The sequence below is a fragment of the Xenopus tropicalis genome, chromosome 3 (assembly GCF_000004195.4).
Source record: "Xenopus tropicalis strain Nigerian chromosome 3, UCB_Xtro_10.0, whole genome shotgun sequence".
Classification (NCBI taxonomy): Eukaryota; Metazoa; Chordata; class Amphibia; order Anura; family Pipidae; genus Xenopus; species Xenopus tropicalis.
The window spans coordinates 139,666,712-139,681,189 of NC_030679.2; the positions used below are offsets into that span (position 1 = coordinate 139,666,712).

Below are 14,478 nucleotides of genomic sequence, written 5' to 3' on the forward strand. Positions count from 1 at the left end.
CGCGTAGCTGCCAATGTGAGCAAACATACGGATGGCGCTAAGGGGCTGGCATAGGGCACTAGTGCATTTGTCTGTATTACTTTCACCTTGTAGTCGCACTGTGCGGTATTGTAGGCTGTTTGTATATGAATTCCTCAATCTGCCCCTTACATCACGTGCCCCCGGGGTACCCTGCGCAATTTGGGCATTCATGGCTTTGTACACAGGTGCCCCTCAATATGGCGCTGAAGCTGGCGCACCAGGAGATTTATGAACTATAGGTGATTATGGAGCGCGCAGGGTTCTGCACAAGGTAATGATGCTGGCACGGGGTAGGGCCAAATGGACGCACAATATAATAGATATGGCTGGCACCGACGCGTAGGGTTGGCAGTAGTGTTACACAGGGTAGCGGGGCCAGCTTGTATTCAAGGGGAGAGAGATTGGCCATTTGTTCAGGGTCCCCAGCCTTAGGCACAGTTGTTGGTGGGTGCCGCTAGCTCGCTGTACAAGAGGCTCATGGGTAGCTGGGAGTTATAGTTAAGTCGGCTAAGGGTTTACTTATTAACACGATTGCATTTTTCTGTTCCTTTCCAAATCGGGGGCCCTCTCCGCACTCGCATCTGCCTCCCATGCCGAGTTAAGTGAAAAACAAGAAGGGACTGTGCGCGATGCTCTGCTGAAGGTAATAAGGTTGGCATGTTGTGTGTGCCATGCTCGTAGGGATCCGTGCCTGTGGCTGCGTCAGGATTCCCCACTCGCCTCCATAATGAAGATGCCAGGATCCTAATTGTAAGGCAGGGTGACGGGGGCACTGAGAGGCCCAGATGCGCTCCTTGTAACAGATGGCGCTGGCATTCCCCATTCACTGCCTCCATGCCAGCCTCTGTGCCACCTGCACCCACCCTCCCCTCCTCCTTCTCTGCACAATCTCCATAAAGTGCTTATTATGGGGCCCAGCTCTTAACGCTTTCACCTCCAGAATGACCTGGCACCTGTGAGACACCAGCTGGCATTGCCATGCTACCCGCCAGTCCGTAGGGGGCACTGACAGGAGGGCAGGTGGCAAGATGTAGATGATGTTCCTACGAGCCAAGGCACCGGGCAATGTCTGCTCTCCTACCCAGGCTCCTCCTCTGAGCATTCTCTCCTATACAGTCCCTACTGTGTATAGTGTGCCTATAGATTGTAAGCTCTACGGGGACCTCCATCCTCTCGTCTCTTTGACTCTTAACTTATTGCAACTGTACCTTGTATTTATTGTTATACTTTGTATTTATCTATTATTATCTTAATAACCCCGTTTGTATTAATGTATTCTACTGTACAGCGCTGCGTACATAAGTAGCGCTCTATAAATAAAGATATACATACATACATACATACTGTCTATGGATCCGCTCCCTCACCCCAAACAGGCTTCAGGGGAGCCACCCCCCCCACCCCATTTCATAAAGGGGGGGGAAGCAGAATTATGTGCACCTGTGTGGTACCCCCGTGCCAAGCAGAACCCGTCGGTGCCAAGCAGAGCACACGATTGAGCGCACAAATGGCTGAGTGTTAGGGAAGAACAACTACAGGGTTAACATTGGGCGTGTGGCCCCGTGCTCTGTGGGCTCTGCGCCTCAATGGAGTTCAACAAGAGAGCCCGCCTCGCCGCTGCCAAAACTTCCATTTGGTTCAGTAAATATTTAATGGCCGACCCGACTCCCTGAAGCATCTTCACAAGTGAATGGAGGAGAGAGCAACAGCATTGTCTCTGTCTGGGCCGTACCATGGCTGTAAGGGTCCAGCAGAAGGGAGACTGGGCCGTACCATGGCTGTAAGGATCCAGCAGAAGGGAGACTGGGCCGTACCATGGCTGGCAGGGTCCAGCAGAAGGGAGACTGGGCCGTACCATGGCTGTCAGGTTCCAGCAGAAGGGAGACTGGGCCGTACCATGGCTGGCAGGTTCCAGCAGAAGGGAGACTGGGCCGTACCATGGCCAGCAGGGTCCAGCAGAAGGGAGACTGGGCCGTACCATGGCTGGCAGGGTCCAGCAGAAGGGAGACTGGGCCGTACCATGGCTGTCAGGTTCCAGCAGAAGGGAGACTGGGCCGTACCATGGCCAGCAGGGTCCAGCAGAAGGGAGACTGGGCCGTACCATGGCTGGCAGGGTCCAGCAGAAGGGAGACTGGGCCGTACCATGGCTGTCAGGTTCCAGCAGAAGGGAGACTGGGCCGTACCATGGCCAGCAGGGTCCAGCAGAAGGGAGACTGGGCCGTACCATGGCTGTAAGGGTCCAGCAAAAGGGAGACTGGGCCGTACCATGGCTGTAAGGGTCCAGCAGAAGGGAGACTGGGCTGTACCATGGCTGTCAGGTTCCCGCAGAAGGGAGACTGGGCCGTACCATGGCCGGCAGGGTCCAGCAGAAGGGAGACTGTACCGTGGTTGTGTGAGGGTCAGGGGAGGGGAGACTGTACCTGGACTGTACCATGGTCCAGAGGAGGGGAGATGGGCACTGCCAGTCTGTACCTGTGCATACATGCCAGCAGTAGGGCTACAAGTTACCAACATGCCATGTAAAAGAATAGTTTGGCCCTTAGCCTGCCTGCATTATTGGAGACCCCCCACTGCCATCACTTTCCCTATTTATCAGTAGAAGATACAGGTTGTCTCACCAGAAACAAACTCCCTGCACCCTGAAACGTTGGGGGGTTCAGCCTAGAACATTTACATGTAAGAAGACCCTCACCAGCGCAACGACACTGAGCATCATTTCTATTCAATAAAAATAGCAGATAAAATTTATGTAAAAAAAAGAGGTATTTTATTTAAAAACAATGGCGTGAGACAGAGCAGAAAATGTAGGAAATTATATTTACAGCTTCTATGTACATCGGAGGCACAGTTACTAAACTCCTGCTTGGTCACATGACTCCCTGAGGCCTGCGGATTAGAAGTCACAGAGGGTGAGGTCATGGAACCCCTCAATGGCTTCAAATATCCTTACATTCTCCAACAGGGGGTATATCAAGCCAATATATATTATATATACACACACTATAACTCACAACATGCCTGCAAGGGGATGCTGGGAGTTGTAGTAGAAGTGGTTATCAGTTGCAGCTGCCTCCTTTCAACACCCTAATGCCTATTGGGTATATATAAAGGAAGCCACAAGGTTCTAATTGACATGCAGGGCTAATTAGCCGTTTGTTTAGATGCACGCCGCACGTACTGGTTTCTGTGCAGCCATGCAGAATGCATCTTAAAAATACCCTATGTGAATCTCGTATGTGCCCGGGACTAAGGGGGGGCAACCCTAGAACAGGAAGCTTGTGTTACGGTCTGATGCCAAGAGGAGACTGGGAGCACTGGGGGCCTTGCTGAAGTGCATAGGGGGCACTTAAAATGTCAGTTCCCCTTTAAATATTAAATTAAAAATGACCATGGGGGCCTTTGCATGGATTTTCCATTTCCATTTTCTCCTCCACAGGGAGGGGGGGCAGTAAAATATTGATGGGTGCCCCCAGCTACAGTGGGCCCCGACAATCAGGGGCATCAAGAGAACAGAACACCAGGGGGGGCAATTATCTAGCAGGCATCAATAAATAAAAAGGGTACAAACGAGTCTCTGTGCTCATTTAATTGAAGAAAGTTCGTTTGGAAGTGCCAGGGCAGGAGCTGATTGGCTGGGAACCCTTGGCATGAATCCTTTCTGCAGTAGTGTAACTACTTAGGGGCCCCCGGGACCCCTATCAGCTTCCAACTGGGATATTAGGGTAGGTGCAGATCTCCCAGCATGCCCCATCAGTCACACCAATCCCTAAAATTTGACATAAAACACAGGCTTTCCTGGTTCATTTCAACCTGGGGGGGCGCTATTGCACTGCACTTCCTATTACATTAAGGGACAGGAAGTGAACCAGTGAAATGGCTGGATATTGGGAAGCTACTCCCGGATTGGCACAGACAATACACTAATAATAAAACCATCTCTTGTATAAATACAAAGGTAGGACGGGCACAGCCCTCATACACGGCACAATATGGCAGAGAGACCAGTCTCCCGGGTACAATAAAGAGGCAGAACGCAATGAGTTCCGCCATGTTCAATCACTATAACAGCCGCCCAATAAGGGGGGGGGCTTGGTCACAGGCTTGCCCTAGGAATTCTGGGAAATCTAGACAAGCGTATATAATTAGCCGTCGGTCAGAACTGTTCATTTTAAATAAAGTCGTCAAGTCGTTGGCACTTTCCCTGCTTTGGTTAAGGGGCGCCGGTCGAGGGGGGGTAAAGATTCTGGGGGCGCAGAGGCCCCGCGTCACATATAGTTGGGTCCATTTGGTCACATTTAGTGGGGTTGGGGCGCTAAGACACGGGCAGGAAGCCCTCTCCGCTGCCAGCTGGCTCCACGGTATTCCTGTCGTAGCGGGTTTCGCATTCGCACTCTTCTACGAGCTCCACTTCCTGCCAAGCGAGGTGCCCGGCGCGACAGCGTAGCGGCAGTGAAATGCGTCGGGATCGGCTGGGGGCGCAGGAAGTGCAGGGCTGCGAGAGTCCGGCTGGCCAACCTGGCACGTAGAAGGAGTTGCACTGGCCAAAGCAGAACTTGTTAGGGAGGCGCACCGGGAAGCAGTTCTTCCTGAACACATTCTGTATGGGGGGGGGGGGAGAAGAAATAAAGTGTAAGCTCTGCAGGGAAGCAAGCATAGCAGCAGCCTCATTCCCTCAAACTGGGGGGGGGGGGGCTCCCCAACACTGGCAATCTGTAGTTTCTGGCCATGGCCAGAATGGCTGCTATAACTACGGATGAAACCTTTTCTAGGAAAAAAAAATATCCTTCCTATATATTTTTATCCCCCCCATTAAAGGGGTGGTTCACCTTTAAGTATGTTACAGAATGGCCAATTCTAAGCCACTTTTCAATTGGTCTTCATTATGTATTTGTTATTGTTTTTGAATGATTTGCTTTTGTTTTCTGACTCTTTGCAGTTTTTAAATGGGGGTCAGTGACCCCGGCAGCCAAAAACTATTGCTCTGTGAGGCTCCAGCTTTATTGTTACTTTTTGTCATTTCCTTTCTATTCAGCCCCTCTCCTACTCATACCAGCCTCTCATCCAAACCACTCCCTGGTTGCTACGGGTAATTTGGACCCTAGCAACCAAATATCTGCTGAAACACCTAACTGGAGAGCTCCTGACCTGAAAATGAAATAACTTAAAAAAAAAAAACCCTACAGATAATACAAGATGAAGACCAATTGCAAATTTTCTCAGAATATCACTCTCTACATCATACTCCAACCCCTTTAATAACACTGGCATCAAGTGCTACTGTTACTGGCCAGGGGCAACCCAAGCTGTAACACAGACAGTCACTATTTATTGGGCCTATGGGGTGCTGTTTGCCAGTCTGGGCCTGATTTTCAGTACAGAGGCCCAAACAGCCCCCCCATAGGCCCAATAAATAGTGACTGTCTATGGCTCCTTACAGCAGCCCCTCTGGCATTTGCCTGAACCCACAGATTGCCAGTCCGGGCCTGATTTTCAGTACTCAGAGGCCCAAACAGCCCCCCCATAGGCCCAATAAATAGTGACTGTCTATGGCTCCTTACAGCAGCCCCTCTGGCATTTGCCTGAACCCACAGATTGCCAGTCCGGGCCTGATTTTCAGTACCCAGAGGCCCAAACAGCCCCCCCATAGGCCCAATAAATAGTGACTGTCTATGGCTCCTTACAGCAGCCCCTCTGGCATTTGCCTGAACCCACAGATTGCCAGTCTGGGCCTGATTTTCAGTACACAGAGGCCCAAACAGCCCCCCCATAGGCCCAATAAATAGTGAGTGTCTATGGCACCTTACAGCAGCCCCTCTGGCATTTGCCTGAACCCACAGATTGCCAGTCTGGGCCTGATTTTCAGTACACAGAGACCCAAACAGCCCCCCCATAGGCCCAATAAATAGTGAGTGTCTATGGCACCTTACAGCAGCCCCTCTGGCATTTGCCTGAACCCACAGATTGCCAGTCTGGGCCTGATTTTCAGTACACAGAGGCCCAAACAGCCCCCCCATAGGCCCAATAAATAGTGAGTGTCTATGGCATCTTACAGCAGCCCCTCTGGCATTTGCCTGAACCCACAGATTGCCAGTCCGGGCCTGATTTTCAGTACACAGAGGCCCAATCTGTGGGTTCAGGCAAATGCCAGAGGGGCTGCTGTAAGGTGCCATAGTCACTCACTATTTATTGGGCCTATGGGGGGGCTGTTTGGGCCTCTGTGTACTAAAAATCAGGCCCGGACTGGCAATCTGTGGGTTCAGGCAAATGCCAGAGGGGCTGCTGTAAGGTGCCATAGTCACTCACTATTTATTGGCCTGCTGGGGGACCAGTTTTGGCCCCTGTGTACTTGGAATGCTGGGGCCCCAAGTCTCAGTTTGGACCCGTCCGCTGCTATGAGAAACGGGTAAAGCTGGAGATATTAGCTGCCAATTCAGCCCTTCAGATCGTGTTAGTCGTTGCATAGGTGCCTGCCCAACTAATATGTGGACAAAGCCATGGCCAGCTATCAAGTAAGAAGGTTTGGAAATCCCATCAGGCCACACTGGCCCATTTAAGGGCAGTCCTCTGCCAACAGGTCAAAAACACTACATTTGCCCAATTTGGCTTGGCAATTGGGTGGCACTTCCTTCCCAATAATACACATCAGGGCACCTGTCCCTTCCATCGCACTAATACACACACACCAGGGGCACTTACCTCTCCCTAATACACAGACATCAGGGTACCACCCTAATGCCCCCCCAACACAGCCATGGGAAGAAGAACCTCCCTCTATTAAACAGAGATCAGGGGCACCTACCTCCCCCCCTACCATTTACACAAGGGTAAATCTATAATTTCCAAATTACATACCCAAGATAAGAGGGGCAAGTTACCTGTATAAAAGGCAAGGCGTGGCATCGAGACCGTTTCAAGGCATCTTGCCCAATAGGCAGCACCTGGTCTGGGTGGGATCTCATCTTCTCCCTCCGGATGGCGCTCTCCCACACCAGCTTCCTCCTCAGCGCCTCCTCATCCATGTGCTCCCTGGGATCCGAGTGCAGGATGAAATTCTGGGAGATTTTCCTCCTGTTCTGTCGGAATAGTGGCAGGTCCACGAAAGGTCCACGGTGGGCATTAGCGAGGGGGTAGGATCTGCTATGTAGCACCTCCTGGGCAAAAGAGCCCGACCCTTCTTCATCCATAAAGGGAAAGGCCCCGACTGTGAAACAGAGAAGGGGCAATAGGCTGGCGGCCCGGAACAGCAGCATGTTCTCCGTATTAGGGGTTTGGGGTCTGGGGGTTTGTGGGTCCCCTTTCGTCTGTCTGGCTGGAGGGTCAAGACTGACCCAGAGTCGCTGGTTTCTGTACAGGCTGTGAGGAAAGAGCAGAGAGATGGTTTAAATACCCAAATCCACAAGGGGCAGGGAGTTGCTGACCAAAACCCGGGCAAGAGAGAAACCTCGCACCTTCCTTGCCCCCATCAGCTGTAACAAGTGGAAGGAAGTGAATGTACTCCCATTGCGACTCCTGACAACAAGTAGCAACTTTGGTTTTGGGTCAGGGGCCTCTCTGTTTGAGTTTCATATGGAACAGGTGACACAGGGTCTGCAATGGGACATTGGCTGTGCAACGGCGCCCTCTGCTGGAACCATACCCACATCACAGCTTTACTGCTTCCCTTCTCATTGCTTGGGCTTGTGCGTGCAAATTATTTTATTATTATTATTTACATTTGTTTATAAAGCGCCAACATATCCCGCAGCGCTGTACAATAAGTGGGTTACATACATTGGGCATACAGAGTAACATATAAAGCAACCAATAACCGATACAGGAGGTGAAGAGAGCCCTGCCCAAAAGAGCTTACAATCTACAAATCATCCGCTGTGCTCACATTATAAAGGGGATATAAACCCCAAAATACAGTTTTGCCTGATGAAAGAAAAAGTAACCAAGGCAACTTCACAATATACATGAACTTTATAATGCCCATTGGTTTTATAGCAATTTGTAAATATATAACCGCTATTGAAAATAGACTTGTCTGGCCGTTTAGATTCTCTGCTCATTGTCCTGCTGGTTCTGACTCTTAAAACAATGTAGCAACAGCACAAGGCTGATTTCTAAACTTGATATAAAGTAAGGGGAGGGGTCTGACCAAATGTTGGACCTTAAACTGGGCTTGAATTGAAAAAGTCCAACAAGCAGTGCCCTAGAGCAAGGGATGTGCCTGTCCCAGTGCAGAAGGGCAGCAGTTGGGGGGGGGGGGGGGGGGGGGGGGAAGAAGAGCACAAAGAGGCCCAATGTTTGTTTGGGTCAGGTGCTCCTGATGCACAGCAGTGTATACTCAGCCCTCAGGCAGCTAAGTGCCAGTTTCTGTGTAGAAGGGAAAGGTGAAAGGCACAAAAGCCACTGGGAGTTCCTTTTTCGGCCCTAAAAATAACCTCTGACATGAAACCGGCTCTGCACCATAAAGTGCCACTTGTTCCTGCTCTCACCGATAAGGATATTCTACAAAAGGGAGACACAGGAAGTGCCACACAGGGGTGCCAGTGTACCCCAAAGCCAGGGAGTCCCTGCTTACTAACCCATTATATTTTCACATTATATTTGTGCAAAACCCGTGCTGGAAAGTAACTCACATCGGGCACACCGTCAGCTCTGGACTGGGATACAAAATAGGCCCTGGCATATCAAGTACACAGAGACCCAAACAGCCCCCCATAGGCCCAATAAATAGTGAGTGACTATGGCATCTTACAGCAGCCCCTCTGGCATTTGCCTGAACCCACAGATTGCCAGTCTGGGCCTGATTTTCAGTACACAGAGGCCCAAACAGCCCCCCCATAGGCCCAATAAATAGTGAGTGTCTATGGCACCTTACAGCAGCCCCTCTGGCATTTGCCTGAACCCACAGATTGCCAGTCTGGGCCTGATTTTCAGTACACAGAGGCCCAAACAGCCCCCCCAGCAGCCCAATAAATAGTGAGTGTCTATGGCACCTTACAGCAGCCCCTCTGGCATTTGCCTGAACCCACAGATTGCCAGTCCGGGCCTGATTTTCAGTACACAGAGGCCCAAACAGCCCCCCATAGGCCCAATAAATAGTGAGTGACTATGGCACCTTACAGCAGCCCCTCTGGCATTTGCCTGAACCCACAGATTGCCAGTCCAGGCCCGGTGCCAGTATAGCAACAAATGCGCAAAGGCAATACTGCAGCTACTATTTTGACCTTGAAGACAGGGTTGCATTTAGCACGTGAACGCTTGAGTCGCACTAACCAGCAATGCCAAACAATTTTCAAGATATCTTTTATACAGACCCTCTCCCAGAGTCATTCAAACCACTGCCTCTTTGCTAGGTTAGGTGGGTCCCTAGCAACCAGGTAACAGTCTATATCTCCAACCAGTGGCTCAGGGGCAACATGTTGCTCCCCAACCCCTTGGATGTTGCTCCCAGCGCCCCCAAACCAGGGAGTTATTTTTGAATTCCTGACTTGGGGGCAAGTTTTGGTTGAATAAAGAAAGATTTCCTACCAAATAAAGCCCCCTGTAAGTGCATAGAGGCCCCTAATAGCCAATCACAGCCCTTATTTGGCTCCTCCATGAACTGTTATGGTGCTTCTGTTGCTCCCCAAGTCTTTTTACATTTGACTGTGGCTCCCGAGTAAGAAAGGTTGGGGGACCCCTGTTCTTAACTAAAGGGACCACAGGACAAAATGTTAAATAAATCAAAAACCACAAGCAGATTTCAGGATTACCAGTAACAGAACCATAGCTAGCATTACTTTAGGGTGCTCTTAGTGAGGGTTCCAGTTCTACCAGGCACCATCTTTATTGCAGCTGACCAATCAGAACTAATTATTAATTGGTTGTTATGGGAACCCTGAATGCCGAGCTGTACGGCACTAGAACATGTTGTACACACACCATGAAGAATGTTGGATTAACCCTTTCAATGCCAGCAGTCTGTGCCACACGTAGCCCAGCAATCTGGCGCTAACTTTTTGACCATTAACCTATACTATAAATTGCCAGCTGTTACAGGCTTAAACATTGGTTAAATGTGACTTAAAAGGGTTTTTTTTCTCCCTACAAAACACAAAAATTCATGTTTAAAATACTTTCTGTGGGCTAAGAGCTTTTTTTTTTCTGGCAACATTAAAATATTTTAGCCCAGATATTTCTTTATATTTGCCCCCCGGCCCCACTGTAGTAGCCTCAGGCCTTGCTATACTCATCCCAAAACCCATAAACAGATTTCTAAGCTTAGTGCTTATAGTTAAAACTTTCCCTTCACTCAGGAAATGAAAGCACAATAGAAGCTGTAAATAACAGGTAGGTCTTTTAAACCTCATAACTTTCCAACTGATTCCCAGTCACTTGCAGTTGGCAACTTACCTACTTTTTTCACCTGATGACATCCCATTCCCCTCTCAAATTTATCACCTAATTAATATAGGGATCAGCTGAGCTAAAGCCAATTAAACCCCCTAGGGAGGACTGCTAGTTTCACAGGCATTGCTATTGACGCCTATTATGAAGGCGATGAATCAGGCGAATAAGGCAGGCAGTGATACAGACACCTATAGCAGTGCTGCGCTAGCCCAGCCAAACGCTTCCGCCACAGGACCTCTCAGGACCCAGTTGTGACAGGTTTTCAAGATGGCGGCGCCCCTGTATCGGTGCTGCGCTCGGTTGCGGTGCCTGACCTTGTCAGTTCCCGCCGCCAGGTATCACGCAAGGCCGAGGGTTTGGGGCCTGGGCGGGGTGTACAGGCCGGACCCGAATGACCCGGATACAAAGCAGTGGCATAAGGGAGCCAAGTACGAGGCCAAGCTGTACGGCAGGCACGGAGACCTATCGGGGGTGAAGCCGGAGGGGCTATGGCCGAGCCCGGAGAAGCTGCGGGAGATAGAGGAGGAGGAGAGGGAGTGGTGCCCGAGTCTGAGGGACATGCTGGATAATGTGGAGGCCAAGGAGCGGGAGATTGAGCGGAAGAAGCAGGAGAAGTGAGGGCTCATTCCCCATACTCATAGCTCGTCTCTATAGGGGAACTGCAGCCTTATATACTCTGCACTGCTGCTTCTCACTCCTGAGCCTCTGTAGCAAAAGCAGAGAATGAACAGATTTGGGGGATTACTGGCTGCATTGTTTGTGCCTGTCACTCCTCTGGGCCTGACTCTTGGAAGTCTTGTTTGGGCAATCAGAGCTGGGTGTCAGGCTGTACTGCTGTGGTTACAATATGCTCACAGGGGGGGTAACCGGGCACTGGGCAGCGGGGGGGGTAACGGGGCACTGGGCAGCGGGGTAACGGGGCACTGGGCAGCGGGGGTAACGGGGCACTGGGCAGGGGGGTAACAGGGTGCTGGCAGCAGGGGGGTAACAGGGTGCTGGGCAGCAGGGGGGTAACAGGGCGCTGGGCAGCAGGGGGGGTAACAGGGCGCTGGGCAGCAGGGGGGTAACTGGGCGCTGGGCAGCAGGGGGGTAACAGGGCGCTGGGCAGGGGGGGTAACAGGGCGCTGGGCAGCAGGGGGGGTAACAGGGCGCTGGGCAGCAGGGGGGGTAACAGGGCGCTGGGCAGCAGGGGGGGTAACTGGGCGCTGGGCAGCAGGGGGGGTAACTGGGCGCTGGGCAGCAGGGGGGGTAACTGGGCAGCAGGGGGGGTAACTGGGCAGCAGGGGGGGTAACTGGGCGCTGGGCAGCAGGGGGGTAACTGGGCGCTGGGCAGCAGGGGGGGTAACTGGGCAGCAGGGGGGGTAACTGGGCAGCAGGGGGGGTAACTGGGCGCTGGGCAGTAGGGGGGGTAACAGGGCGCTGGGCAGGGGGCCCAACAGCTGCAGGTTTAGTTTCTCTTAGTGGGGGGGAGGTGGCAAATGATGCTTAAGGGCAGTGGCAGACGGGGAGATAAGACAAATCTCTGTTGCCGCGGGCGACTAATCTTCCCACAATGCCATCCCACCAGCTAGAATGTAAATAGTCGGCGGTATGGCACACGGGTCGCTATGATTTCCTGAAGTCACCCGATGTTTCTCTCAAAGGTGACTTCGGGAAATTGTAGCGACGCGTATGCCATACCGCCGACTATTTACATTCTAGCTGGTGGGATGGCATTGTGGGGAGATTGGTTGGCCACGGCAAGGAAGATTTGCTGCAGGGCGACTAATCTCCCCGTGTACCACTGCTCTATAGGTGAAGACACCCGGGGCGATTAGTCGGCACGGCTTTTTAAAAAGTTGCAGCGACTAATCTGCGCAGAGTAAATTCGTGTGCCATTAGTCGCAGCAACTTCTATTCTAGTATAGTCTAGTAAAAGTCGCGGCGACCAATCGTCCCGTGTGTCTTTGCCCTAAAGCAGATAGGCACAGTGGGACATATTGCCAGCAGTCTGAGCCGCTGCCTTCGCCACAGCCTCAGTCTGCTGTTTATATGGGTTGAGTCAGGGCCGCCATCAAAAACTTTGGGGGCCCCCCCAGTACACAAGCGCGCAGTCCCTAATTTTTTGGCCACGCCCCTTTCTGTTTAATATAAAAGAGCTGATGTTACTCGATACTATTCATAAGCAGTTTAGTTTCATTAATGAATGCACTATAGTCGGTTCATTGAGGGTCATTAGTTTGCCCTAACGTTAAACCCTGCCCTCCTTACTGCCCCTACTCATACCCCTCACCCCCTGATAGCAGCGTTGGGTTGAATGAAGTGTAGGCCAGGTACATTATGGTGCCCTAAAATAGCCGTAGGACTCGCAGCTGGCACCACATACATGCGACCCCCACTTCTGCTCAGTTCCTGGGTGTGAGGGGCAGATCGGCCAAGCGAAACTCAAATAAGTGCAGCTGTTCCACAGCCTTATCTCCCCTATTCCTGCACGTGATGGTAGTATCCCCCCCCCCCAGGGGTGTAACAATTGGTAGTGTCCACTGGTTGTGCCAAACCTGCTACTGTACAGACAGCTGGAACCTATTTGATATAAATCCATTGTTTAGTACTGAGCTACAAGGTTTTCACCATAGCGATAGTTAAGGGTTTAGTTCCCCTTTAAAATTCCTAGTTTTTCCATTTGTGTATTGGTCACTTGACGCCTAATAACCAAATGCTCTCTTCCACCCCCCCCCCCCACTTCAAAAGGGAACGTTTAATAGCGGCCAACCTGGCCAAGATGCCGAAGATGGTGGCCGACTGGCGCAGGGAGAAGCGGGAGGCCAAGCAGAAGCAGCGCGACGAGAAGGCTCGCAAGGAGCGGCTCATGGCTATCGCCCGCGACAAGTTCGGCCTCAACGTGGATTCCCGGAGCCCCAAGTTCCAAGAAATGGTGAAGGAATTGGAAAAGGAAGAGAAAAAGAAACAGAAAGCCATGAAAAGGAGACTGAAAGAGGAGGCTTTGGCGGCAGCTCCAACGGCGGCAGTGGCACCCGGTTCCCCCACTGCAGGAAATCCCTGAGGTACCACAGGTAGCCCAGCCATGTGCCCAGTCATGTGCCTGAGGGCTGAACTGGGGGGCACGCAGGATTCTGATTGGTACAGCAAGGCCTTATCTCTAGCGGTGCCGCTCAGGAACTGGACTGTGAGTGGGAGGTGAAGGCCAATAACAACCTTATTGTGTAATGCAGAGGGGTAAATGGTTTGGCCCCTGAGATATGGCAGTCAGGCCCCTCCGTATGTTAGTGGACTTGCACTTATGTTTTCTAATAAATATCTGTACAGAATAGTCCCAGTTTGTGTGGTGTATTGGGCTTTGTGCTCCATAGCTCCCTCCTGTGTTGCTGTATCACCCTGCAGTGGGAGGGGCAGACTCCATGTCCCATAGCCCCCTCCTGTCTGTGTCACTGTATCACCCTGCAGTGGGAGGGGCAGACTCCGTGTCCCATAGCTCCCTCCTGTCTGTGTCACTGTATCACCCTGCAGTGGGAGGGGCAGACTCCGTGTCCCATAGCTCCCTCCTGTCTGTGTCACTGTATCACCCTGCAGTGGGAGGGGCAGACTCCGTGTCCCATAGCTCCCTCCTGTCTGTGTCACTGTATCACCCTGCAGTGGGAGGGACAGACTCCGTGACCCATAGCTCCCTCCTGTCTGTCACTGTATCACCCTGCAGTGGGAGGGACAGACTCCGTGTCCCATAGCTCCCTCCTGTCTGTGTCACTGTATCACCCTGCAGTGGGAGGGACAGACTCCGTGACCCATAGCTCCCTCCTGTCTGTCACTGTATCACCCTGCAGTGGGAGGGACAGACTCCGTGACCCATAGCCCCCTCCTGTCTGTGTCACTGTATCACCCTGCAGTGGGAGGGACAGACTCCGTGACCCATAGCCCCCTCCTGTCTGTGTCACTGTATCACCCTGCAGTGGGAGGGGCAGACTCCGTGTCCCATAGCCCCCTCCTGTCTGTCACTGTATCACCCTGCAGTGGGAGGGACAGACTCCGTGACCCATAGCCCCCTCCTGTCTGTGTCACTGTATCACCCTGCAGTGGGAGGGA

At 51.9% G+C, this 14,478-nt stretch overlaps 2 protein-coding genes across 3 annotated transcripts; one reads left to right on the forward strand and one right to left on the reverse strand.

Annotated features, from left to right (window-relative positions):
- Nucleotides 1-2,765: 2,765 nt before the first annotated feature.
- dand5 (DAN domain family member 5, BMP antagonist) lies at nucleotides 2,766-7,368 on the reverse strand (the record flags this gene model as incomplete). 2 transcript variants are annotated; one of them, NM_001044459.1, is given in 2 exon segments in its annotated part: nucleotides 2,766-4,618; nucleotides 6,897-7,368. In NM_001044459.1, coding segments are annotated over 2 exon segments (660 nt in total). In that variant the 5' UTR covers nucleotides 7,272-7,368.
- A 3,160-nt stretch (nucleotides 7,369-10,528) lies between these two features.
- gadd45gip1 (GADD45G interacting protein 1) lies at nucleotides 10,529-13,704 on the forward strand. The gene is given in 2 exon segments (NM_001310101.1): nucleotides 10,529-11,015; nucleotides 13,132-13,704. Coding segments are annotated over 2 exon segments (660 nt in total). The 5' UTR covers nucleotides 10,529-10,668; the 3' UTR covers nucleotides 13,445-13,704.
- Nucleotides 13,705-14,478: the final 774 nt, after the last annotated feature.